The sequence below is a fragment of the Phaethon aethereus genome (assembly GCF_964289735.1).
Source record: "Phaethon aethereus genome assembly, chromosome: 8".
Lineage (NCBI taxonomy): Eukaryota > Metazoa > Chordata > Aves > Phaethontiformes > Phaethontidae > Phaethon > Phaethon aethereus.
The window spans coordinates 8,797,001-8,823,270 of NC_138584.1; the positions used below are offsets into that span (position 1 = coordinate 8,797,001).

The 26,270-nt window shown below is 56.7% G+C and overlaps 2 protein-coding genes across 3 annotated transcripts; one reads left to right on the forward strand and one right to left on the reverse strand.

Annotated features, from left to right (window-relative positions):
* Positions 1–305: 305 nt before the first annotated feature.
* On the forward strand, positions 306–9,901 carry RGS5 (regulator of G protein signaling 5; the record flags this gene model as incomplete). Of its 2 annotated transcripts, none has more annotated exons than XM_082002806.1 (5): positions 306–349; positions 5,964–6,074; positions 8,861–8,922; positions 9,040–9,221; positions 9,740–9,901. In XM_082002806.1, 5 exons carry the CDS (start codon positions 306–308, stop codon positions 9,899–9,901), a joined length of 561 nt encoding a protein of 186 aa, XP_081858932.1. The 2 variants fall into 2 exon arrangements, with proteins under 2 accessions (XP_081858932.1, XP_081858933.1); XM_082002807.1 differs by having other exon boundaries at positions 9,040–9,206.
* Positions 9,902–16,145: 6,244 nt separating this feature from the next.
* Positions 16,146–21,613, reverse strand: RGS4 (regulator of G protein signaling 4; the record flags this gene model as incomplete). The annotated part of the gene is made up of 5 exons (XM_082003199.1): positions 16,146–16,397; positions 16,944–17,110; positions 17,870–17,931; positions 18,921–19,025; positions 21,570–21,613. 5 exons carry the CDS (start codon positions 21,611–21,613, stop codon positions 16,146–16,148), a joined length of 630 nt encoding a protein of 209 aa, XP_081859325.1.
* Positions 21,614–26,270: the final 4,657 nt, after the last annotated feature.

The following is a 26,270-nucleotide window of genomic DNA, read 5'->3' on the forward strand; positions in this document are numbered from 1 at the left end:
GCTTCCTGAAGCCCCCCCCAACAGCAGCTTGGCCTTTCCAATTTGATTACCTGATCTCACCCCAGAAAAAACACATTTTTCCCCACCCCGGGGTGAGCTTAGAGAGGAGAAAACAAAATCCAGAAGCTGCTGGGGCCGGGGCCAGCTGCGGCGGGACGGACGGCATTGGTTACGGGGCTGGCGGGGGTCCAGCCCCCGGCGCTATATAGGAGGGAGCGGGGGGAGCTGGGCTGCAGAGCTGCCGCTGCCTGTTTAGCCATCGCTCACGCTCCTCTCGCAGCCGAGGAAAACTACAGCCTGCCAAGATGTGCAAAGGATTAGCAGCGCTGCCCCACACGTGCCTGGAGAGGTGAGAGCGGCCAGGCCGTGCGGGGATGCCGGGGGTGGAGAGGCTCTTCCTCCGGCACATCCCCGTCGCGGACATCTCTTGCGGGGACTGGGATCGCCCAGCTCTGGACTGGGAGGGAGGGGAGGCTTGCTGGCAGGGGCTGAACGGGGTGTGGCTGGGACCCTCGGCGCTGACCCAGACTCTCCCCCGTGGTTTGGGAACATCTCTGCTGGGCTGCCCGAAACCCACCCCTCAACCTCAGCCGCTCCCTGCGCGGGCACGGAGCAGGAGCACGTTGTCCTCAGACCTCAGTGTTTGCAAAACATGGGAAGCGGAGGAAAAAAGCAGGAAAGCGGTTGCCTTTCTGAGGTGAAAACAGCCCCGGCTCCCAGGTGCCTCAAAATCCCCTTTCGCTGCCAGCGCCTCCGTCGCATGTGGATTAGCCGGCCCCGGCCCCGCTCGAGGCTCAGCTCTGTGCAGGGTGCCCGCTCCTGGCACCCATCCTCACCTTCACCCCCCTCCACCCCTCAAAACCTGCCCGGGTGGTGGTGGAGCTTCCCAGGCTGCTCTCGCCCCTTGGGAACCCAGGCAGGCTCCAGCCCCCGCCATTCCGTGCCGATCGAAACCTGCCCCCTCCTCTGCTCCGGCGGAGCTGAGGGGGCTTTGGAGGGGGTCCCGTGAGACGCAGAGAGGCAAGGGGTGCTGGGGTCTCCCTGCGGCAGCAGGGCGCCCGATCCTTCGCCTAAGGAGGAAACTTGGTAAAAGACTTTACACGTGAATTACCCAGCGAGGGTTTCCCCGCCGCTGCGAATGCCGTAGTCCTGGTTTTCAGATGAGAGCGAGGATGGCGTTCGCTCTCCTGGGGGCAGCGCGGGAGAAGTCCCCCTTCATCAGCTAAAGCCGACGCTGCTTGCCCAGAAGCAAGGCAAACTCCCACCACAGGCACGGACGGGAGCGTGAGCCGGTGACAACGTGCCCTTCGGCCGTCCTCGCGGCCCCATGCTCACCTTGCCTGGTCTCCTGCAGCCTCCCGCGCCGCGGGCAGCGCTCACCCAGACGTGGGCGAGCCGCACATTTCTGCTCCGCTGTCGTCTTTGCTGTCGCTCTTTGGCCACTTTCTAATACTACGTTAGTTTTTCTTCCCTGCGGCCGTGCTGATGCTTTCACTGACCTCTGTTACACCTTCAAATCCTCACCCGTGACAGACCGCTTCGCTTCCAGCCCACCATTCTGTACACGGAGTGAGGACTGGGTGAGTCCTGTGTGCTAGGTCTGTATTGCCCTACGAGGAATTTCAACAGCCGCTCCCTTGCCAGTCCCACAAGACCCTCCTGCGGCTCCTCACAACCGGTCCCCAGGTGCCGGACCCGGCTAGTGCCGGACCCGCTGCTCAGCCCCGCTCCCCACGCGTGTGACGTGTGTACCAGCACGGTCCGAGCCTGCCTTCCCCTGGGACCATCCCCACCGAGGAAGACACACCGTGGCCCCTTACGCGTCGATGCGCTACCTTTCCCACGCTGTTCCCCACGCTGTCATCCAGGAGATGACCCTTCCCCCTGCAGCTGCCGGGGGTCTGGAGAGCCGGCAAACCCAAGGGGCTGGGACCGCCCGACTCTCCCCAAGGCACGTGCTCGCTGGCCTCTTCAGAGAGGGACGATAGGTTTGAAGGAATCTCTTCCCACTGCCAGAGCTGCCTTGACTCCTCTCCAATAGACCATATTTGTCCATGTGTCCACCACAGCGGTCTGGTACAGCTGCTGCTGACATGCCCGGACAGCATCCCACTTGCAGCTTTACGGCTCCTTGAATCCCCCCTGGAGCCTTTCTCCCCTCGGGGGCATTCCCTCCGGCACCTCCCTGCCCTCGGGCACAGCAGCAGCTTTAGCTTTCAGCTATAGCTTTAACTTCTTTGAGATCCTTTTTTTTTAAAGCTGGGGTTTCTCCTGGCCCTCCCCAGCAGCCTTCTTGCTCTTGATGTGTTTGACAGAGCCCATATTTTCTTCTAATGCTTCTTGGAACCTGTTTCTCAGACTTTTTCTTGGCTTGCTCTCATATGTTCTCACACTTAACCTTGTACAGTTTATGGTCCTCTTGCTTTTTCTCACTCGGACATAGCTGGGGGGGTTTCAAAGGGTGCCTTTTTGTTTATAACTGCCTTTTTTACCCTGCTGTTTAGCCTTTGAAGAAGCCTTGCTTGAAATCTTGCAATACATCTGCTGGAGCGCACCAGGATGATGTCTTCAAATAGTCCTCCCCTCCCACCAGTCTGCAAGCGCTCAGCCCTCTGGCTCTCCTTTCTCGCTCTCTTTCAACAAGCTTCCCCATCTCTGCAGTCTCCCCATATTTCATGAGGGCCCCACAGCCGAGGACTTGCTTGGGGTGGGGAGGTCCTTGCTGCTGCCCCCACACTGGGACCTGCCGGGCTCCAGCAGGGTGGGCAGCTGCTGATGGTCCATCAACAGCCCCATGGGATGGAGTGGGGCTGGAGCCATCCAGAGACCCCACTGGGAGCAGCAGGCAGTGGGGCTGCCATATAGGTCTGACATCGAGCCCAGAGACCAAGCTGGGGAGAAGCCCACCTACAGCACAGCCGAAGGGAAGGTGGCCCCAGGGCTGAGCCTAAATGGAGCCCCAGCCCTGGGCAGGGTGCAGGGCTCAGCCGGGGCTGCTCGGGGCCATTAAGGCCCATTAGTGCCCTTTGAGCCGGGCAGATGTTGGCCGTAAGTCACTGTCAGAGGGTGGGAACGGGAGGGCCAGTTTGGAGAACCATGTCTGAGCGTTATCCAGGACAGTGCGTGCTGCTGCGTGAAGCTGCCATCGATTGCATCAAAACCGTGCACGTGTGTTGGCCCCGCCTGCGCCAGGCTAGTGGGGTCCCCAGGTCCTGCCCAGGCAGCAACAGCCACGGTCCCACCTTCCCACCTCCTTGGGCCGTTGCGCGTTAGATTTGGCTCTCGGTGCCCCTGCTCCCAGCACAGCCCGTGTTTCCCCCCTGCCCGTTTGGGACCCCCTGGCATCCCACCGTCCTCGGTTCAGAGGTGGCCCAGCCCCTTCCCCTTGCTCTGCACCCCTGCTCCTGCCAGATGAAACCCCCAGGGTGGGGCGCACGGTCCGATCGCCCGGAGGGGACCCTCCCTGGCACGCAGCACGCGGCGCTGGCAGCCGGTCAGCCACAGCAGCATCCCCAGCTCTGCCCTCCCGAGCGTGGGGCGGTGGCGGGGAGAGGGACCCGCAGGCGGCTGGCGTTCCGGCTCAGCCCCCCTCTGGGAGGCTCCCCGAGCCCGCCTGTCCCCTTCCCTGCGCGGAGCGGTGCCCACAGGCACGGACGTCCGGGAAAGCAGAGCCGGGGGGGAGGCTGTCGTGCCCCATCAGCTTTCCTGGGGCAGCCCCTGCACCCACCCGTTGCTAATGGGGCTGCAGCTCCTGCTGCCTTCGCCCGCAGCTGTGCCATCCATTGGGTCGGGGCTGTGCCATGGGGGTCCCGGCACGGCAGCGCCAGCCCGCAGGGTGCAAGGGGCACCTGAGGCTTGCAGGAGAGCCGGCCCCAGGCTCTGGGCATCAGGAGGCAGCTCTGGCTCAGAGCGTTTATTCTCATTTTATTTATTTGTTAGAGGGAGTGGGACGAACTGCGTATGGCAGCATCCCCATCCCAGAGGCACCTCGGTGCAGGGAGCGTGGGGACCTCATCACCCTTCACCTAAGGTCCTGGTCTTTCTGGGCAAGATTCAAGTTTTCTCGGAAGCACGAGCAACAGAAGCTGTCCCTGTAGCTGCTGACATTTTCCAGGACGACAGTTGCGTCTCTGGGTCTGCTCTGCCCGGTGCTGTACACCCGCCGCGGGCTGTCCGCGCAGACCCAGGCTGGGCTGCTCGCTCCGGCCGGCTCCGCTGCCCGCTCCTCGCGCCGACCGGCGCTGGCCTGGCCGGCCCCTGCCTGCTCCCCTGCGCGGGGGGCTGCCTGCGCGGGGGGCTGCCTGCGAGGGGGGCTTCTGCAGCAGAAGTGGGGGGCAGCCGGCGGGGGAGCAGACCCCGCACCGCGGCTCAAAAAGTCATGCGTCGGGGCTGGCGGGTAGAAAAACCAAAGCGCAGAGGCAGTTTTACAGGGAGGGGAAAAAAATGGAAGGAATGGAAATGAAATAGCAGACATAGCACAGGAGCGATCGTCCACAGAGGACTTGTGAAAGTAAACAGCGGAGAGAAGCGCAATGAGCCCTGAAGCCGGGGAGCTGCAGCCCCGGCAGCCGTGCGAAGGCACCGAGCCCAGCCGGCCCGTGGGGAAGCAGCGTGTCCCCTCGCTCTCATCCACCCCCTGTGCCAGGGAGCCTGGAAGTCACCAAATGTTGCTGTGCCAGAGAAGAGTCCTGCCCTGCGAAGACGGGGTTGGGGTCCATTTTCACCCCTTTGTTTTCAGTCTTACGCAGCACACCTGAGGTTTCTGTGCAAAAGCTCAGCTTGCTCTTGCTACCAACGCTGAGCTGCAGCCGAGGGGAGCCTCCTCGGTGGCTTTGGATGCTCACAACCACGTTGCAAGTCGTATTGCACAAAAGGGCACATTCTGGGAGACAGCTGGACCTGCTGTCAAGCCCCAGGACCCCTCTTGCCTATGTATCCTCCAAATGGATGAAGGATGAAAGATGGAGGATGAAACTCCTTTGCTAGTCGGACTACTTCACCTCCTCAAATCTCTTCTTTCCCCTCTGCCCAGGGAAAGCAGCACCTAGGAGTTACCCGTTTTCAGGACCATTCCCGCTGCAGACGTAAGGCTTATGTATTACTTAGGAGTGAGCCGAAAAGCCACGAGCACTAGCAGGAAGTGTGGCGGGTCGCTGGCAGCATGCATCGCTGGTGGTCCCCAAGAGAGCAACAGAAAAATAATATAATCCCAATAAAAGTGCCTAGAAAGAAGGAAGCCCCCAGCCATGAGTACCTGGCAGGGTCAGGGGTGGGCACAGAGCACACCAAGGAGCGTTTCACCCTGATTTTGGCAAGTATAGAGGTGTGTGCTAACCGACGCGTTAGCAATAGCATCCCCCGGGACCCAGAGGATTTTGGCCGCGTGCTGCTCGGGTGCTCGGCAGCAGAGCGCTGAGCTCGGGGGCTGCGACCTCGAAAAGCTGATGTTGAGGAGGGTTTCCTGCTCCCGCTGGCTGCAGACCAGGACCCGGGGTGGGCACCGTGCTCCAGAGGCCGTGGGTGGCGTGGGGCTGGCGGCTGCAACGCGGGACGGGGCTCGGCGTGGGGCAGGCGCAGCCTCCTCTCCGGGGGCAGCTCCTTCACCTCCTCGCCAGCCTGTCCTCGGGGCACACCGCTATAGAAAGCGAGTGAGTGCTGCACACACATCCCGAATTCATCCCCAGAGCAGCCCGCCGGCTCCACTGATGCAATTATCCCGGCCACAGACGGGGACAAAGCAAAGATGGAGATCAAGAGCTGCCGCTAATGCCGAGTGCCCGGCTTGAGACGCCCCCGCCAGGCGCCTCTACAGCATCGGGCTCCGTCCGCCCGTGCGCGTACCCGGCCACCCGGCTCCGTCCCTCACCCGCAGCCCTGCCGGGGCCCGTGCAGGCGCGGGGCAGGGACCGTCCCCGCGGCCCCGTCCCTCCGCCTGACCCGTCTCTGCTCATCCTGTCCCGCAGGGCCAAGGAGATCAAGACCAAGCTGGGCACACTGCTCCAGAAGCCCGACTCGGCCATTGACTTCGTCATCCCCTACCCGGAGAAGCCGGAGAAGCCGCCCAAGGCCCAGAAGTGAGTACCGTGCCGGGGCGGGCTGCACCGGCCCCCGTGCCCGGCCGGAGGGGCGGACGTGAGCCTTTGGGGATGCCAGGGAAGCCCCTGCGGCATGGTCGGGGGTGGGCACAGCGGGCTGTACGCGGCCGGCGGCTCGTGGCACCCTCCTCGTGACCCGCCGGCTGGGTGCGGGCTCCGAGCGTTACGTCAGGGCAGCATGAGACACGTCAGGCAATGCAGCTTTATGGAAACCAGATTTCTCACGGAAACTCAATTTACTTTTGATGAGATTTCACGTTCATTCGATAAAGGTTGCGCGAGAGGCAGACGGCGCTTGGACTTCTCTGAGTCACCCGCCTCAGCCCAGAGGTGCCAGCCTTGCACAGCCTCTGGGGTGACGTGCCCCGAGCTGGGTGCACGGCCCCACGGCACGACGCCTGGCTCTGGGCAGCCCCGCCATGATGGCACCTTCTCACCTTACTGCCTTTGTCCCGAGCCTCCGCTCTCCGGCACCGTGCTGGTTTAATGACGAAGCAAAGCCGAGGAGGAGCTAGAGAGGGGAGTGCTGCGGGATTAACAGTTCAAAGGAGGCAAAATAAACCTCTAAAAAAAAATGTTAGCTTAAATTTAAACACAGGATGGCTTCCTGGATGGAGGGTGATGGCCTCACCTCCAGCCCAGCCTCGGGCAGCTGAGCTATGTGCCTGAGCCGCTGCCCTGGCCGCTCTTCTGCCTCCCCCCGGCCCTGCTGCCATGGGATGTGTGCGAGTGGCCTGGAGACCCCTGCCCTGGAGCTGCAGCCAGGCACACGGCGCCGGGGACCCCGCTCCGACAGCGCTCGGGCTGTCCAACTTGCTGCAGGCAGGAGAGGCTGACTGGCCCAGCCAGCCTTGCTGACGGCACAGGGAACCAGGGCTCATCTCGAAGCGCTCGAGTGGCCATGTCACGACGCAAACCAGGAGAGCTGCATGCCCGCTCCTCACAACGCCAGGTTTCTATCTCCACTTTAAAATCACAACTTTCTGTTTTACACCAGCCCCTCTCCCTACGCTCCCCTTCGGCCCAGGCAATGTTACTCTAAACCAGTAACCCTCCGCCACGGGATTGCTAAAAAACTAAAACAAACCAAGACAAACCCAAAAACCAACCCCAGTCTGCAGACGAACGCCCCACTCACCCTGACGAGAGCCCGCAGAGAGCCGCGGTCCCGTTGCCGGCTGCGGTACGCGGGGACGCTTGCCAGCGCGGCGCCTGCCCGCTGCAGCCCGGCTCCGCGAGAGCCGCCCGGGCCAGGCAGAGCCCCGAGGGACGGCGCGTTTCGCACTCAGTTGCTGCCATGCCCTGGGTGCCTCTGTGAAGGAGGCGTATTTGTCCCCATTAGCCATCCCTGCTGAAAGCCGGGGCACATCTTCACTCCCTGCTGGGCAGAGGAGTTGTTTTCTCCTGCTCCGCACCATTGCGCAGCCCCGGTATCGCTCACCCATCAGCACCTCGCTCGCAGTTAATAGCATCCTCGGGACATTTGGCTAATGGAAAAGAGAATTTAGTAGTTTCCAGGAAATGTGGATTGTGCTGGGTCTCCGCCGCGATGCTCCCCCTCACCGGGTGTGGGGAGATGCCTGGAAGGAGCGTGCTGGCAGGGAGGGCTTTTGATCCGTGAGAGCAAGGGCAAATGCAATTCAGGGTCCAGAAGGCAAGTGATCAGAGCCCCCATTGTGGTCTGTACTGCTGGGCGCTGGTGGTTTGATGACAAGTGAGGGCTGGGTACCCAACCTGAGTAAGCCTTGCCTTTCTGCCGTTCTCCTCTCCCCCGGGGCCACCGGGGTAGGAGCACCTGCACTATCCCCAGACCCAGCGCTGGAGCACCACGGCCCCCAGGATCGGCAGGTTGTCCTGCCCGCTGCTCCCTCCCCATCCCCAGGGATGCTCTGCTCACCCAGAGGGTTTCAGCCCCGACATATGCCCCTGCGGCAGCAAAACGAGCCTGAGCTGCAGCCCTGCCCACAGAGAGAGGGGATGGTCCGCAGCGAGCCCAGCGCTCAGCGGCGTGCAGGGCTTCCTTTCCCCTCCCGCACCAGCCATCGGCCGTGGTGGGCAGCGGGGCAGGCAGGAGCCCTGTGCCCCCGGGCAGCCCGGTCAAACTCCTCGGGGCTTAAAAAAAAACCCCAAACCACAGACAAAAACCCCTTTTTAGTCACATTAAAAGCGTTGCATTAGAAAGGGGGGGGGGGGGCGGAAAAAAAAAAGGAAAAACCACACACATGAAAAACACGGAAGGTTTTTGCTGGGGAGGGAAGGAGGCGAGGCTGGCGTCCTGCCCCGCCGCGGGGCGTGGGAATGGGGCAGGCAGGCTGTGGGAGTGCTGGGGCACTGACCCCAGCCCCGGCAGCACAGGGCTGGAAGGTTCCGGCTCCTCCATCCCCCGCCTCCGCGGCGTGGAGCATCCTTCCCCACCCTGGTGGGAAAACGTAGGGCCGCTTCCCAGCCGCCTGCAGAGCCCCCGCTCTGCCGACCCGTGCACGGGCGCTGGGCAGGGAGGGGACTCGCTTGGCAGTTCAGCCACGGCTCCACTCAAACACGGGGAAATGCGCCCACCCAGCCCCCTCCTCGCCTGCCCTGGCGCTCGGCTCTCCCTGCGGGCACTCGTGCTGCGATGTGGCGGCATCTCCATTGCTCAACCATCACCCCCGTTCTGCAACAGTCTCCACAGCTCATTACTCCCGTTTTTAAAGAGATTATTTAATAACCTGGAGCCCAGACGTGGGGACGGGCATGGACTACCTGGGCTTTCTTTATCCCTTCAGGCCATCACCGGAGGAGGCTCTGCAGTGGCGCGATTCCCTGGAGAAGCTCCTGCAAAACCCCTGTAAGTTCATATCCCCCCACAGTCGTGTACCCCTGCCCCATCCCCACACCGCTGCTCAGCGAGGGCTCAGCCCCCCAGGACGCCCGGCACCCAGCGAGGGCTCGTCCCCCCCCGCAGACGGGCTGGCCAGCTTCCGCAGCTTCCTGCGCTCTGAGTTCAGCGAGGAGAACGCCGAGTTTTGGGTGGCCTGTGAGGACTACAAGAAAACCAAGTCCCCTGTGAAGATGGCAGAGAAGGCCAAGAAGATCTACGAGGAGTTCATCCAGACCGAGGCACCCAAAGAGGTCAGTGGCCGCCGGGCGGGAGATGGTGCCGGCAGGGTTGGGGCTGCTGCCCCGGCAGCCTCCACCCCAAAGGATGGTGATGGCTGTAAGGCATCCCATGCCATGGCTGAGGGGCTTAGGGGGCTGTGCCCTTGGCAAGGGGCAGCCCCATCCCCACGGGCTGCAGTCCCACTCTTTGCAGCCCCGGTGCCCCTGCTCACAGACACAGCGGCTCCCCACAGCCTCTGCTGGGCTGCCTCCTGCCACGGGCACCTGCGGCACACGCTGTCCCCCTCTGCCCACAGAGAGCTTTCAGTAATCGTAAGGGATGACAATTTATAGTAATCCTCCCCCCGGATTTACCTTTGCTGCAGGATAGACCTGATCCTTCATTACAGATTTGCCACCAGTAATTCCCCCAGAGAAGCGAACCTGCTTCATTCCCTCCGATAACTTCTGCGTGGCTGTTGGTGGGACAGGGCAGGCAAGGGGAGATGCCATCACCCACCCCTCACAAAGGCAGGGTCCCCATCCCTCTTACACTCCCATCGCAGGTGAACATCGACCACTTCACCAAGGCTGTGACCATGAAGAACCTGGTGGAGCCCTCGCCAAACAGCTTTGATCTGGCCCAGAAGAGGATCTTTGCCCTGATGGAGAAAGACTCCCTGCCCAGATTTGTGCGGTCGGAGTTTTATCAGGAGTTAATCAAGTAGCAATGCGGCAGGGCTGTGCGAGGCGCTCCCCACGGGCCGTCCCACTGCTTCTGTCTAAACACCTGCCCCTTCTCCTGCAGCCGCTTTGCTTTCTCAATACCACCCTAGAAGAGCACCCAGGGGCATTGCTAAACATCCCCCCTGTGCTTTGGACCATCAGAAGTCCTGATGTTTCTTCCCTTGCAGTCTCTTTCCTCTCCCACAAAAGACCAATTAGCAGAGACCCCTGGTGATCCCCCCTGGGATAGGGACCAGAGGGCGGCGGAGCAGCCCCAGCCTCGCAGCGACCGGCAGCCACCCGGGCAGCCGGCGCGTCCCTGGCGCTCTGGGGCTCGGCTTTAGCCAGAGGCTCTGAGGCGCCCGCTCTGCCTTCCTAGGACGTGACAGCATTTCTCCCGGTTTTGCCCCTATCGCTGGTTTGGCCCAGGCTCGCTCCCTCCTCCCGGCTTCCCGGGGTGGTGCTGAGGCTGCACAGGGTACCCTGCGGGTGGCCAAGCCCAGCACGCCTGCAGCCCCGGGCTGCCGCGTGGGGCATGTCCACCGCCGGATCGGCATCAGCTTGTCTTCAGAAAGCAGCCGCTCAGCAGGCACGGTGGCGGCTGTACGGCAGGGATAGTGGTGACGGCCACGCGGCAGCGCCGCGCGCCGCAGGGCGCGCAAGGCTGGCCCGAGGCGTGGGCAGAGCGAGCCTGCAGCACGGCTTCCCCAGTGACTCTGCTTGCAGTCAGCTGCGAGACGGCCTGTTTGCTTCACACTAAAGACAGTAAAGGGGGTAAAACAAGATCTGTTTGTTCAAAACACCGGGACTGTTTAGCAACCCAGACCTCCCGCTCGCTCCAAGCACTTGCATGACGTACCGCGCTCACAGCCTGCAGCCCGTGCCCCGTCCCCGGTGCCTGCGCGCAGCCCTCAGCAGTGCTGGTGGGGTGCTCGGGTTGCAGCTTCGGGGGTGTTGCTGCAGCAGTTTCTTGCTCCAGTTGCTTCTCTCTGCAGTAGGCATGCCAAAGAGATACTTCTGCACAAACCCAATTGAGGGGCATCGATGAGAGGAAGGAGGAAAATCCTGCTGGGGGAAGAAAAAGCTGCTAATTGCAATTGTTTGGATCCAATTAAAAAAAAAAAATCTAAAACCTAAACCCATCATTGGAAATACGAAAAATAAACCCCATCTTCTTGAACAGAGGGCAAACTCTGCTGAGTTTGTGTAGCCTGCATCTCTCTCTCCTGTCTCCTCCCGTCTGCCCAGGACACGTGTTTCCATAAGGCTGTCTCTTTAAAATACCAGCACTTTTCAAATGATTCAAACCAGCCCACTGCTCACTAGCAGAAGAAATCACACCTGAGGATGGGGCAAGGGCATACGTGAAAGGCGGCTGGGGTCTCATTTCAGCCTCGAGGCGAATGCGACGACCCGCCGCTCCGTTTCATCCCTGTGATGGTTTCCTGGCGCAGCACCGGCAGGGCCGTGGCTTACGACGAGCACGCTGCGGGGATCGACCTGCCCGGCCGGCAACCCGACCGACGGGGGCAAAGTAAGAAGCGACCGCGCTCCCCGCAGGCACCTCGGAGCAGGCGCCCTGCCTCGGGCTGCTCAGCCTCAACCGCAAGTCACGCGGCTCCGTGCAAAATGCAGTAACATAAACAGCAGGTTTGCCAGCCTCTTAAAGACTTTCCACACCTGATCGCCAGCCCCAAATACGTACACGTTGTCACTATGGTGATGAAGAAAAATGCATCCTGAGCTGCAGGAAAGGGGGCTGCGTTCCGCAGGCAGGGATGGGGAGGCAGGGGAAGGATGGAGGCCATCGCAGACGTGACTGGTTTTTTCCTCTGGAGCAAACGGCCTGGGAAAGTCGGTGCTGGAGTGGCAGGGGGTGATGCTCGCGGGGCATTCCCCGGAGCGAGCACGGGGGGCAGCTCGGGCAGCCCCAAAAGGCCGCAAGGGACCCCACGAGCAGCAGGAGCGTTCCATCAAAGGCCACAGGATCCCCCCGGCTGCGCCCGCTGCCCCAGGAGAGGCAGGAGCAGGGCTGGGCAGGGGAGCGGGGCTTGGCCAGCCCTCCTGCGGCAGGGTGCTCCCACCGCCTCTGCCCGCGCGCTCCCCGCACCTTCCGCACGTCCACACGAACTGGTGTCAATACAAGCGGGTTCCACATGTTCAAGCTCCCTGTTTACAGCGTGACTCATAGAAATGCAGAACCAAACAGGCTTCCCTGCAGAAAGACCTAGACTTTCATTTTTACTTAATCCTTTGGCAGCTATTTCCAGATACCCTCACGTGTTTTGCAGTTAAATGCCAACGCCGAGGCCGTAGAGGTCGGGATGCTGCTGGAGGCTGGCTTGCTACGCGCCATCAAACCTGCGATGTCACTCGCTGCAACAGCGACGTGTGGGGCAGGGAGAAGGTGTCTGGGTATGTAAGTGCCGAAAAGAGAGGCGGAGGCAGGATTCAGGAGAGATGAAACAGCTCTATTGGAAATCCCTCCCCAGCTCGATTTCTGCTAAAATGCTGGAAGCCTACTTTAGAGGGTGATTGAACAGGTGCCAGTGAGCCACTGGGTGGCCATAAAACAGGTCCCCCTAAGTGTTCTGGAGCTCTTGGGAAGTTGTGTTTGTGTAGAAGGGTCGTTTGGTTAATTACTCGGGCAAGTTCACCCCACAAAGGCGGCAATGCCTGTACCCACCCCATGGCTGAGCTTTCCACAGGCCCAGAGATATTTACTGTCGGGCTGATACCAACCGTCATATTTCTGGTAGGAAAATACTTCATTTATTTTGTTGCTCTTGCTTTTCATAAAATTTGGCATGCGTATGTATGAGCACTATACACACAACATCTGTATCCCTATAGTCATATGTAAGTATACACACACATACAGACATACTCCTAATGTGGGCATCTGGATCCCCAGTGAGTCAGAGAGGCAAAAAGCAGAGTTTATGGATATCATGGTTGGGGGCCGTCACAGAGATGAGCATGTGTGGGTGTAGCGTGGTCCCAGACACCCTTGAGGGAAACCTTGGCCATCCACCTGACTGACCGCGAAGGTGCACCTTCCAAAACATCCTCCGAAATCACCCTGTGCCCGTGGCCGCTGGGTGCCCGCAGCCCCGGCGTGCCCTAGCACCCGAGCCGGTGCAGGAGGCAGGTCTCGTGCTCTCGGAGGGACCCTGACCCCTGCCGTGGGGCAACGCAACCCCACGCTGCAGCCGGGGTCCCCGGGCACCAGGTGCTGCCTCCGTGCCTCCCCGGTGCCTGCTCCCCACCACGGGGACGTGTGGAAGGGGGCTCCTTGAAGCTGCATCCCTCAGATTAACGCCAGGGGCTCGTTTGCCGTGTGTGTTCTGGTTACTTCAGCAACCCGGACCCTTGCGCCTCACCGGCCGTGGTGCGCATCACCCAGCTCTCCCCCGGCACGCCGAGGCTGGCCTCTGCCGGTGCCGCCTGGTCCGAGCCCTGGGAACTGCCAAAGCCTGCGAGGCAGCGGCCGGAGCCGCCCGCTGCCCACGGGGGGCTGACGGTGTCCCAGGGCTCGCCCAGGCTCCCCCAGTGCTTGGTCACTCGCTGGAGGGTGCCGAGCGCTGTGGCCGAGGGCTGGAGCAAGGTCGGGGTGTGGAATCGGCTCCTCACACCCACGAGCAGCAGGTTTTCAGTCTGGCGTTCTCCGTGTGATTTCCACTAGAGATCTTCACGCAGAGAAGATGCGGGGCGCTGGTGTGCACTGAGGAACTGGTCGTGTTAACCCACATTCTTGTACCACTCAGTAATCCACACATAAACATGTATTTCTGCTACTATCTCGATGGCCTATTCATTTTGACTCTACACTGAAGGTGCAGCGTTTCCTTGCCCTCTCCAGGGCACTCCCAAAACTTGTGCCCAAAAAGCCCTGGCAAGACCAAAGGCCTGTGAGAGCTTCTGCTGCAGCAGATGTGGTGGTTTCTCAGGAAGCTGAAAAGGGAATAAAGGTATCACCCCAGGAGGCTGCTCCAGAGGAAACTCCACACAGCAGCGTGGCACAGGCACCCCCAGCCCTGCCGCCCGGGGGCTGCCTTGGGCTTCGGCTGGCGGAGTCGGCTCGCTCTCCGGTCGCAGCCGCGGTGCCTGCAGGGGCAGAGCAAGAGCCAGCCCTGCTCAGCCCCAGCCACGCCGCCTCAGGCGGCAGCTCTGCGCCTGCAGGCTTTGGGCCCAGGGACAGGTTGAGCTCTGAGCTAACACATTTGCAGCGAGGAGGTGCTCCTTTACATTCTCCCCTCCAAGGCTGCCAAGGGGGCCTGATGCTCACCCCAGCCCCGGCAATGATGGGTGGTCCCTGTGCTGAGCTCGCTGCCAGGCACAGCACGGACCCCAAAAAGCACAGCAGCCCCCAGGCTCATGGTGCCAAGGGTATCTGAAGGATATAACGGCTATTCCATCCTTCCATAATTTGAAACAACATCTGAGTGAAGCCATTTGTAAAATGGCTTTTTAGCATAAAATTGACTTGTTAGAGTAACCTTGGCCAATGAACTGCAACTCCATGCATTTTCTTTGGTTCACACAATGGCATTTTAGAAGGGACTAATGAAACATTTTTATTTAGAATGTAGTCCTTATTATTTAAATATCAATACAGTTTTTGCAATAGTTATCAAGAGTTCCCAGTACCAGGGAAAAATAAAACAGCCACATGCTTGGCTATGTTCAGAGCTTTAGCAAGCCTCTCCATCTCTTAGCTGAACATGCAGGGGTGGTATGTGTCGGTACAATCTAATAAATACAAAATAAAGCAAACATCAAAAGAGATGTTTCTCTGTGGGCCTGGACGTGCCTACCAGAGAACCATGGCCTCCTCCGGCCATGTCAAAAACCCCAGTGTGAGAACGTTTGTCTGGACTGGGGTGCAGAGCAAGGAATACACAGTTGTCAGAGCAGCAATATCCAACTAAAGAGAGACCAAGGGCTGGGGGAGACTGTCACCGAGAGCCACTGGACTGCTCAGAGCAGGCAGTCCCAGCTGCTGGCTGGCGATATCCACTGCTGCAGCCCAAGACAGCAAGCCCTGTATCTATTCCTTGTGACTCCGACTGCAGGTCAGTGTCAGTCCCAAAGCCCCCAGTGAAGGCCATGTCCAAACACAGTCATTAAAAAGTAATCTGCCTTCTGGCAAAGCCCTGGAGCAGTAATGAGACTGACACATTCCTCACACCATCTTCAGGAAAAAAGTGAGTCATGCTGCTACTGAATTATAAACTCACATAAATATAATTAAAAAAAACCAAACAAACCCATGACATTTTGCAAGTACTCCCAGGCAGGGTCTTTCCTTCCCAGCCGTTGTGGTAGTGGTCCTATTCAATCACAAACTGCTCCATACAAGCCAGGGCAGGCAAACCTGAATTTAGATGGCACTCCCAGAGTTAGTAACATATGCCTGCCAGTCTGGGAGAGAAGGAACATGTTTCTGTTCTGCTCAGCTAGGGTATTTAACCTGGAAGCATGAACAATGCAATAATATATGAAATAATGAACCTCTCCCAAAATAATAGCTCTGTACAGCCCTAGGAAAGATCCTTGTCCAGCATAAACTGGGTGCTACAGAGGGAGAAGCAGCCAGAGGAGAGAGCTTCCCTGTGATTGTGGCTGTGGTGATCTAGAGAGGCTATTTGAAAAGTTTTGGTCTCCCTTCAAGAAAGAGTAGGAGCTTTTCCTATGCCTGGTTACTGTAATGCAGCACAACCTGAGCTCTGAGCAAATACTACTGAAAGCCTAGACCTTTGGGAGCTATATGAACAGCTAAGGACCAGAGCAAGTCCTTTTCATCTAAGCTTTTGCCGATTAGAAAGGGCAGATCACAGTCCCCAACGCCTCCCTCGGCCTCCTCTTTCCCCTGCTCCGTGCTCGGTGTCACACTGCAGCACTGCAAGTCTGGCCCCTTGGTGGGTAGTGCTGGCTCTGAGCATGTGCCCCCACCACCCTCCTGGGCTTGCAGGGCTCGCCAGAAACACAGCGGACACGCAGTGATGGCACCCAGCTTTCATGTCAGACACAGACTCCAGGGCTCCTACGCCGACGGAGTCAAAGGAGGGTTTGCTACACAAACTGAGCCTGGCTTGGGTTACAAATGCTGGCTGTTGCATGACATGGGATACAACTGGGACATTAGACAGCTATTGGAGACAGCTCTGTTGCTTCATGCCAATGAATGCTTTTGCTGCCGTATATTCTTGCGAGAGCCCAGCCTGCTCTTGCCTTGCTGCAGGTTCAGGCGCACGGAGAGATGATGTTAGAGTTGCAGTCTAGGGCGTGAGTGTGGCTTCTTTTGCAGTTTTCAGGCACGCAGCCAGCACCAGGTGGGCTGACCAAGTCCAGGTAGTAGGGGGACTTGAGGAAACGGCGGTAAGAATCCTTTTCCATAAGGGTAAATATTTTTCTCTGAGCCTCATCAAAGCAGGACAATGTAGGCTCCAGCATATTGTGGCTTGTCTTCTCCCGTGTGCATGAATCCAGGTTCACCTGTGGGCCAAAGGGACAGCGTAAGAAGAATCTGTCCCAGAATTGGCTAGCATAGGTAAAGGAAAATCCAAGCATCTCTTCACCAAGACAGTTTAAGCTGTCCTTGATGGGCAGTGGTCTGAAAAGGCCATTGGACACCAATGGCCATTCTGCCTTGGCAGAATCTGTCCAGTTGGATACCAATGTGTCTCTGCTGCCAGATGAACTGCCAGGGGAGACCGGCACATATCCCTCTGGGATGCAGCCAGCCAGGAAACTCAAGCAACTGCACAGGAGCAGCTGGAACACCAGGAATCATAGGCCTCTCGGGCTTCTCCTGTTTGAGTGTGCACATGGGACGGCCGCGTGGTTGTAACTAAACCCACTTTCTCTCTATCCAAGTTTGATATGAAAGCAATAAAAATGACACCATTTGCTTGCTAACTTAACAGAGAAGCAGCACCCTTCAATTCTTCTGAAACTACCAGATCTCTACTTCCCTGTGCTGCTGGCCTAGTTCAGGATTTAGGGTGATACCTTTGCTCAAGAAATGTTCTGTGCACATACCTCTTTTGTTGCCTGCACTGAGATGAATTCATCATAGATCTTTCTGGCCTTGGGGCTGAGCTTGGCTGGTGACTTGGTTTTCTTGTAGTCCTCACAACTGACCCAGAACTCGATGTTTTCTTCACTGTACTCAGATTTGAGAAAAGCACGGAAAGCAGCCAGTCCTCCTACAGATTGTTTAGAGGAAAACCAGATCAGGTAAGAGTGTTTGTTCCTGGATAGTCATACCCATGAACCCTTGCAGACAACAATTCTGCGTTCTCCTTCCTAGAGCTGAATGAGCAGCTCCCCTGGGGATGGCGGCCTGCCTTCATGGCAGTCGCTCATGCATGCTGAGGGAGGCTGGAATTCAGGCAGGCCCCATGGGGATGTCACACGTGGGTCCTCAGCTGCCAGCTCCCCCACTGTGACCTTCAGTGGCTCAGCTAGGAGAACACAAGCAACTCGTGTGTTCCCAGGAGGCCCCGAGGAGACAGCCAACACACGCCACAGAGTCTCAGGCCATGGGAACAGAGTGAAAGAAACCTCAAGGACATCAGTGTAGCCTGAAACCAACGGGAAGACAAAGTCTCCTGTGGGCTCGGCTGCAAACAGTTTCTCCAGCTTTTGGTTCTTGTTTAACCCACTGTTAAGTGGGTGCTGCAGTCTTGCCCTCCCCTTGCACAGGGCTAAACCAGCTGCCTTCACAAAAGGGACAGCTCAGCAGTAGGTCGAAGCCCCACTCATGATAAATTGGGATTGCCCCTTGGATCTGACAAAAAGCACCCTTCACCACCCCTCCCAAAGGCCTGTGCGGCCAAAGGAGCTATTGTGTGCTGCTAAGAGATAGAAGATAATGTCCCATGGCCCCACCAGGAACTGCTCAGCACACACACTTTGCAGGCAGCACCCTCAACATCTCCAGCAGAAGGGCCCTCTTTACTTACTGTCATGATGGATCAAGTTTTCCAGAGAATCTGCCCACTTTCTGACTTCCTCTTGGCTAACCCTAAAAGGAGACAAAGGGAAAAACATAAGAAAGATTTAGGGTGAGTACAGAGAGGCCAAATTTGTTTTTTTGCTCAGCACCATTGGAGAAATCTCTTTTCCTGATTCTTGTCAGAGTATACATGAGAGGCCAAGAAGCAAATGTCTGCTTGCTTTACAGAAACCCCTAGAGATCCCAGATCTCATCTACAAAAATTCCGGTTTGCAATCCCTGTCACTAGCCATGGGCTGAAAAGGAATTTTCCTGGAAAAATTGTTAGGGACTTTGTGTTTATTTTGTGACTAGCTGCATTTCTTGATGGGGCATGGACCTGGGATCACTCTTACAGGTCATATCAGTGAACTCCAAAGGGCTGATTTCTTTAACCTGTCAGGGGAACAGTAGCTATACGGAACCACGAGAGAGGAATGTGGGAACTAGAAACACCTGGGGAACATGGGAACACATCCTGCATTCATTCTCCCTACCATACCAGAACATCCTAGGGCTCATCTATTCCAGAAGCATACCTTGGCCTTCGGAGTCCTCCTTGGAAAGGACACCATCTACTTGCACCTCAGTGAGAGCAGTGATAACCTGACAGGCTGCTCGCTCTGCTTTCTGTGTCAATACCTCTGTGCAGCTGTGTGGACCATTGCACAAACTCATCTCAAAGAAACAGTGATGCTGATTCTGTAATGTATCAAGTCACATTGGGTCCTGTGATGGCATTATTCCCCTGCACAGGAGACTGCACAAGTCTTTCCACATGTGCACATGCATATTGAATCACAGAAGTGCTGGCAGAAAGGGACCTCTAGTTCAACCTTCTTCATGGAAAGGGACTATCAATACCTGAGGACTATTGCCATGCTAGATTCAAACACGCAGGTGTTCAGGAGGTACTGGGAAGCAGCAGCAGAAACGCTAATGAAGTTCAGCTCACTGAAGGAGTAAACAACATGTTGCAGATAGCCTAGGCTTAACTACATGGCGGCATCTGCTCTTACCTCTGGCTTGAAGATATTTTCTCCTTCTTGCCCTGGGAAGAGCTGTAGTCACAAGAGTCTGACTTCTGCAGCAAGAAGCCCAGACGATGCTTCATGTCTTTGGCACTGAAAGAAACAATTCAAGAATGGGATGAAGATAATGTGTTACAACTCCCTCAGCAGCCTCACTCGCAATAAGTTCCTTCAGCATTATTCAGTGACATGAATGCAGGTCACTGCTAGTGACTCCAGTGCTGACTTTCCACTCCTCGTATAATGCACATTTCTGTTGCTAGACAAATACAACAAAGTCAATGAAGACATTTTTCACGTTCAACAGCACCATTTTTTTGCTGAGAAGGTCATCAGCCTGGAGGCAGGGCTGGCAAAGGAGGAGAGGCTGCTGTTTCCCTACTGTTTGTTTACAGTTAAAATATTGTGACAGAAAGGCATCACCGTGCTGTAAATGTGTCACTTCTCCCTAAACGGATGTGCCGAGCTACCAGGGTCCAGTTCTTACACACTTACTAATCCCTTCCTGCAGCCCGTGCCATCTCCCGACCTCATCACCCGGCTGGAGGAACAGCAGGGCCGTGCCAGGCCACCCCACCAAGCAGCTCCCCGCGGCACAGAGGGAAGGGAGGAACCGAAGGGCTGGGGACAGGACCGCGGGGTGAGATCAGGGGATGAGCCAGGAGCTTCACCACAACCAGCCCACGCTGACTGCAAGCTACTCTCTTGCTCCATGGCGAGCTCCTACAAGGATGCATGCTTAATTTTGTTCTGCTTTCCAGCATGCTCAGGACAACCATTGCCTGACAGCAGCCTCTAGGTGTGCAGCTGGTATTGGCCTCAGCACCCGTCTGGACTTCCTTCCAGTTTAAGAATGCGGGGATGGGTAAATCAGTCCTGCTTGCTCAGGGATGTAAGGCCTGGTCTGCTGCAGGGTGCAATGATAGTATCAGCAGGAAATTCTTCTCCTGCTCCTCAGATCAGAGCCTGGAAAAGAGCAAGAGGTTGCGCTGCAGGGCTGAGCTCCAGCAGCTGCTCAGCCTCCAGCACGGCCCCTTGCTCCAGCCACAGCACCCTGTCAGGAGTCCCGGCCATATGTTATCTCACTGCTTGCTTGTGCTCATCGGTGTTTCCTTAACAACTCCCACACTGGGGTGAGGGCGAAGGAAACTCATAGCTTCTTCAGAGCAGGGTGCGTGTGGCCAAGGCCAACACGCAGGCCCTGCCCAGGCAGATGCAGTGGCCAGGCTCGGGCTGCCTCACGCTGCCACCCTGCCTGCCCCCAGAAGACAGAGACCGCTCCGGCCTGTAGCAGGAAGAAACAGGACACTGCTGCTTGCAGCGAGTCCCGCAGCTTTCTGGGACAGAGGGATTTTTTTGGGAATCCTGGACAGAGGTGGTTAAAAGATGGGGACTTTTTTTTCTTGCATTTTTTCAAATCTTCTTCCACCACTCCCAGTCAATTGCTCCTGCAAATTCAGGGGAAGGGTGTCAATATTTTTTCCTCGCATTTTCAGCACTTGTTTTCAAATCGAGCACAAGCAGACAGCTTTTTCTCCCAGCTAGGAGCAGGCTGAGTCTCAGTTTGTACTTTCCCAGCCCTCTCCCATTGCATGGCCACTGGGTAGCAGCCTCAGGAGTGCTCCTGGGGGCATGAGCATCCGGAAAGGTAGCGCTGCGCCGTCAGAGATCCGTGCCAGTTTGCATGGGCTGGATGAGCAGGGAGTTTTGTGGGGCGGATGCCATTCTGGGGATGTAGGCCACCCTGCTGGGGGTCTCCAGGCCCCACAGCACCTGAAAGGGAGTAAGACCCCTCGGGAGGGCTCGTGGCCACCTTGCAGGCATAGAGACCCCCTTACGCTGGGCTGCGGGCCAGGCCAAGCTGGCAAGGGCATGCTTGGGGGTGCACGGGCTCCACGCAGCCAGCACTGGGATGCCTGGCCAGTACCGCACGCCGGGATGCAGGCAGATCCGGCACCCACGGCAGGGGTACAGCTCAGCCCATCCTGGTTGACACCACACAACGGGAGTATGGCCAGCCCCACACCGGCCCCATAGCGCTGTGCGCCAGGGGCACAATCTGACCTGGTGCCACACCATTCGTACACACCCGGGGGATACAGGCTGACCCCACACCAGCTGGTGCCGCCTCCAGATCCGTGGGGCCCTGGGCTGGCCCACATCCCCATCTTGCCCGCTGAGAGCCAGGTCTCAGGTCCTACCAGGCTGGGTTTCTGCATTTGGGATGCGTTGTGAGGAATGACCCTCAATTTTTTTGATATCCTGTCTGCCTGGCTTCCTCCTCAAAAAAATTAAGAAAAGAAAATTCAGTAAAGAAAGAGGACTCGCAGGAGAAAAGCAGTGCAAAGCTTGCGGCAGAAGCAGATGACAGGAATATCAAAATACAGCAATGCTAAAAGCTGCTTGTTTTGCTGATGGGAAGGATGGGTTTCCCACAGCTCTGTACAAAACCTTTATGCAATTCTGCTTCTGACTAACAGGAAAAAAAAAAAAGCCTGTAAGCAAATCATTTGTATCTAATCTTACAAAAAAAATCAGCGCTGAATCTGCCACTTCTGCTTCAGACACAAAGTGCAACACATCAGCGTATCTCCAGACTAACAAGACCATTACCAGATGCTCAGAAACAAGCATTACCTTTTTAAGCAGGTGGCTGGCAGTGCAGCGAGTCCCTTGCACATCTTGCTCCCAAGGTTTGTTCTGTATTCCAGGAAAACCACCAACACAGGAGGCGGAAGAGGCTGCGTGTGGGTCCTTCGCTGCCTGCAGAATTCAGCCTCGTCTCTGAGCCAGCTGCGCTGCCTTGGCTCTGTTTTATAGCCTAGCCCAGACAGCCCAGCAGCACTCGGTGACCCAGTCAGCAGTCAGCACAGCGGCAGCACCCGTCCCCTTTTTGTCCACCCAAGAGGAAGAGAGTGACGTATAAGCCAAGACAAAGGAGTGAGTGGGATTGAAAACCTTACCAGAAATGAAGCTTGGTGTCTGGCTGCAGAGGTGAATTCTTTTAAAAGGGCGGAAAAAGCTTCAGGGGCTTTCCTCTGTTGCAAAAGGTGCAACGGTGCAGATAAAAGCTGGAGATTTTCAGAGTGGCACAGACAGTAAAAAAGGTCAGAGAATCAGTTCTGGAAAGTGAGATGAGCTTTGCTGGTTCCTCTGTTCATTTTCCCCTTCTATTTAAAACAACCTAGGGAAAACAAGGGACAAGAATTTTAAACACAAAAGGTTCCCGTAGTCCCAACAAATGCAGAAACCAGAGCTCTAAGGAAAGAAGAAAGCAAATTCACCAGGCACCTACCCAGGCAGATGAGACTGTCCTGTTTTATTCATATTTGGGGACGTCTCATGTACATGTGTAGGAAAAAGAAAGACAGGAGGCTGACAAGACGGCTGCCTTAGATATATGGGTATCACTGCAATACCTTACTTCCCCATTTGCATAAGCCCCTAATCAAAAGCCAGACCCTGGGACTCGGGAGTCCCTGAGTCCCCAAGGGAAGATGACTAATTAAAACAATAGGCATAACTGTGCCTGCCCAGAGAGGACTTTGCGGCAGCGTTGAGGCTACTCTGTGCTAAAGGATGAACCCGTGAAACACCAGGCTGCGGGGATGCTTGGTGGTGACTGCACCGCCCAGCTTTGCCACAGTCCCAAGGGAGAGCAGAGTGACTCCAGCTACACCACTTGTCCTCAGCCCTTGGAGGGTGCAGAAGGCAGTTACCCCTCTGAAGAGAGAGAATTGGCTCATATTTATTGAGTCACAGCTCAGCACAGGCTGTACCATCATTATAAAAGAGGGGAAAGCTTTGGGCAGACAGACGTGCATATGGTCTGATGCACTTCAAGTCTTGCTCCCGCTGTGAAATAAAGAAGCTCCAGTTCAGCAGCAGGCTGTCTGCCCACGCTACCCACTGCTGCGCTCCCTCTCCCCAGAAACCTTTGAATACTTTGCCCACAACCTGCAGAAGTTGCAGGGTGAGCTTTTCCCATCTGTCTCTAGAGTCTACAGCCAGCAGCATGGAAGACCCAAATCCCAGACTACTTTATCTCCCTTGAAATACTGCATCCTTTCAGATCATTAACCGTGCTGAAAGGAAATGCTCTAACTAACTTTAAAATGCTTTTGTACGAATGTGACTATCCTGTTGCCAAACCTGAGGCAACATGCCTGCAAGTCCTGCACTGTTTGGACTAAAAATCAGCTCCCTTGCAGGGCAGTGTAACACTTTAACTGCGTGAATCCCCTTGTGTTTTCAGCATTGGTGAGTTGACAGCACTTGGGTGGATCTGTGGGAAGTGACTGAGCACTGGCAGAGTTGGTGCCAAAGCTCTCCAATGTCTTCTGTTTGGGGAGGAGAGAAGCCACAGGGCAGAATATGGCCAACAGGAAAAAACGTAACTAATTAATTAGTTACATTTTAATCTCAAGCTTGTGCATTGTTACTGCTGTTCGTGTGCAACTGCAGCACATTCATTCAAGCAATTCAGGAGCTCAGCTGGCCCACACGGTCAAGGTGGCTGCAAGCTCTAACCCTGACCCTAACTCTGGAAGGCAGAGCCTGACCTCCTGCTCAGGAAGCTCCAAAAGGCTGCTTACTACAGCAGGGAACCTCTGTGCAGAACACAGAAATTCTGCAGTTTCTCTGCAAATTGGCGTGTAACCAGATTTAGGAATGTCACATATCTCTGTGGATTGTAAGCACGTTCGCTGCGTGGCTCTAACGACACTTGAATGCTGGTGTTGTCAACATCAAGTCACCTTCCGCATTCGCCAAATTCCGTGTGAGCGGGCTGTAACAAGAAATTGCTAACGCTGCCGTCACAACAGCCAGCCCAAAGGGCTTTGCAGTTTGCAATCCTCCCTGGACTGGGTATGCAGACTCCTAGAACTGCTGCAGCTGAAATCTCCCTTTTTCCAGGTCATTAACACAGACTGGTTCAGTCTGGCCCCCGTGCGAGGAGCTTGGGTTTGCGTACTGCTTCTCCTCTAAGCTGTGTTTCCCAGCTGTTGCAGTTTAATATCCGGTTAGCTGTTCCAGCTGGTCCCCAATCAAAAGTACCCTCTTCCATCTTTTACTCTTCATAGTCAGGCCTCTTCTCCCAGGGCACAGACTGTGCTATGCTCAACACCAAAACCTCCTCCTCCCTGCCAGATAGAGAAGCGGCAGCTCATGCCACTTTTTATGCCTGCCACGTCGCCTCTGGCTCACTTAACCTGCGGCGTGGAGAAATCAACAGTGAGGATGGGCTGGGGGGTGCAAGCCGGGGCGGGGGGGGCTCCCTGTCCAGTACACCTCTTGGCCGTGCGGTGCTTTGGAGGCACCCGGGGCTGGCAGGAGACAGCACGATAGCAAACGTCTGCGGTTCCCACTGTGGCATCCCATCTTCCCCACCCACTCATCCCTGCTGCATCCCCCATCCTGCCTCCCCAAGCAGCTAGAGACACGGCTATGAAACGGAGCTTTCCCTCCCACCATCACTGCTATGAAAAAACGTCACACGTGTGCTCACCCCCGTCCACAAGCGCATGTGGGATGTGTCCCTCGGCTCAGCTGCAGCCAAGCGGCAGGCCGTGGGAGGAGACAGGGAGCACGGGGAACACTGCTTCGGTGGTCATTGCCCAGAGCCAAGCTACTACAGGCTGTTGCCCTTCCGACAGCGCGGGGCTCTCCCGCCTCAGCCCCTTCCCATCTCAGAGCAGCGTGCTGTGGGAGGCACAAGCACGCAAGGGAGACGGCTGCTCTGTGTCACTGGAAACAGAGAAGGGCATGTCATGGGAGCTGTGAGGACGTGCTGCTGGGCCAGAGCCTCTCCTGTCACTGCAGCCTTCCCCAGTCCGCCTTGCTAACAGAGGCTAACAGTGGCCCACTCTTCCTCCTCTTCACATCTCACAAAGCCAGCTGGGCACCTTGGGATTGGGCTAGCAAATCGCCTGGTGCACAGGGGGACACTGGGCAGAGCACTGCCCATCTTTCTCATGGGCATCCTCATCCAAATACATGTCTGGCCCCTGATCTGCTCTGCAGACAGCACTGGTGAGGAACTGGAGCAGCTCCCACACCCCTGAGAAGCACTCACCAGGGTGGCACTGGTGCCCAAGGCCCCAGGCTGCAGAAGCCCTGGGCAAGCAGCTGCCTTGGTGACAGTTCTGCCTGCGTGAGCGGCCCCGGCGCCGAGCCCTGCTGTGTGGAGAGAGCCTGGAGCTGTGCTGAACTCCCTGATTTTCTTCTCCCTCACCCCAGCCCCAAGCACTCTGCACAAAATCCCTTCCAGTGCAACCTCCCACCATTGATTTCTTCTCCACTACACCCGTTAGTGGGTAAGATTTCCTTCCAGTAATGAGGGCTGCATCTTCTCCACATACATGTGTGCTTTGATTGAACTGCAGCTAATGAGTCGGGAGCAGAGCGCCCTGGAAGGACCATTTGGACCTGGGTTTGGATGAATCAGCTCAGCACGTGCCTGCGCCTGACACCGCATGCAGCCATGTTTCCTGTCCCAGGGCACTGGCTGTGGCCTGGCCTCTCTAAAACACACATGGAGAGGCCACACTTGTCCCCACAGGGTCTCCTGCCAGCACTGGGATTCCCAGAAACGCTGTCCCACAGCCCAGCCTGAGGAAATCATTCTTTCCCATGTCTCTGCAACATACCGCCTGACTTCACGCGTGACCACAGCCATGGCCCTCGCAACCAGCCCCCAGAGGCAGAGGAGAGAGCATCTCTTCCCAAATTAGCCCTGGCGGGGGGGATGACTCACCCTTCTGCCACATGGTTAACTCACTGCTCACACGGAAACCTTCTCAAGTGGAAGTACCTCCAGGCTGACCCAGTCACTTTTCTACTTCTCTTGGATGAGGCAAAGATGAACTTCTAAAGGCAAAGCAGCTTTGGTTTGTTGTCGTAGTTTCTTGCTGAGCCTGCTCCTTTCTGAAGTGATGCTCTGTAAATGTTAGCACATTCATCCAGCAGGTTCCTTAGCCCCAACTTCATACAATTCATACAACCAAACACACAACTCATACAATTTTCCCATGTTCTCAGGTGTTTTCTACTTATATGTGCACCTACAACATCAGTAGTTTTTTGTCATTTCTAAGTGCTTGGAAGTTCCTAATAATCTGGGGGGGTTGGTTGGGTTTTTCTTTGCTTCAACCCTCAGTTTTTGGGCTGCCTGCTTCTCCTGTTACTACCCAGAAGAAAATATTTCACCTTGTATCAAAGGAAGCCCACATGGACTTTTTTTTTCCTCATGGTTTGGGTTTGCTAATGAAGTAAGTGGTGGGTTTTTGTCTGGCTGTTATTATTCGTTGTGGGCATCAGACAGTAGAAAAAGCTATA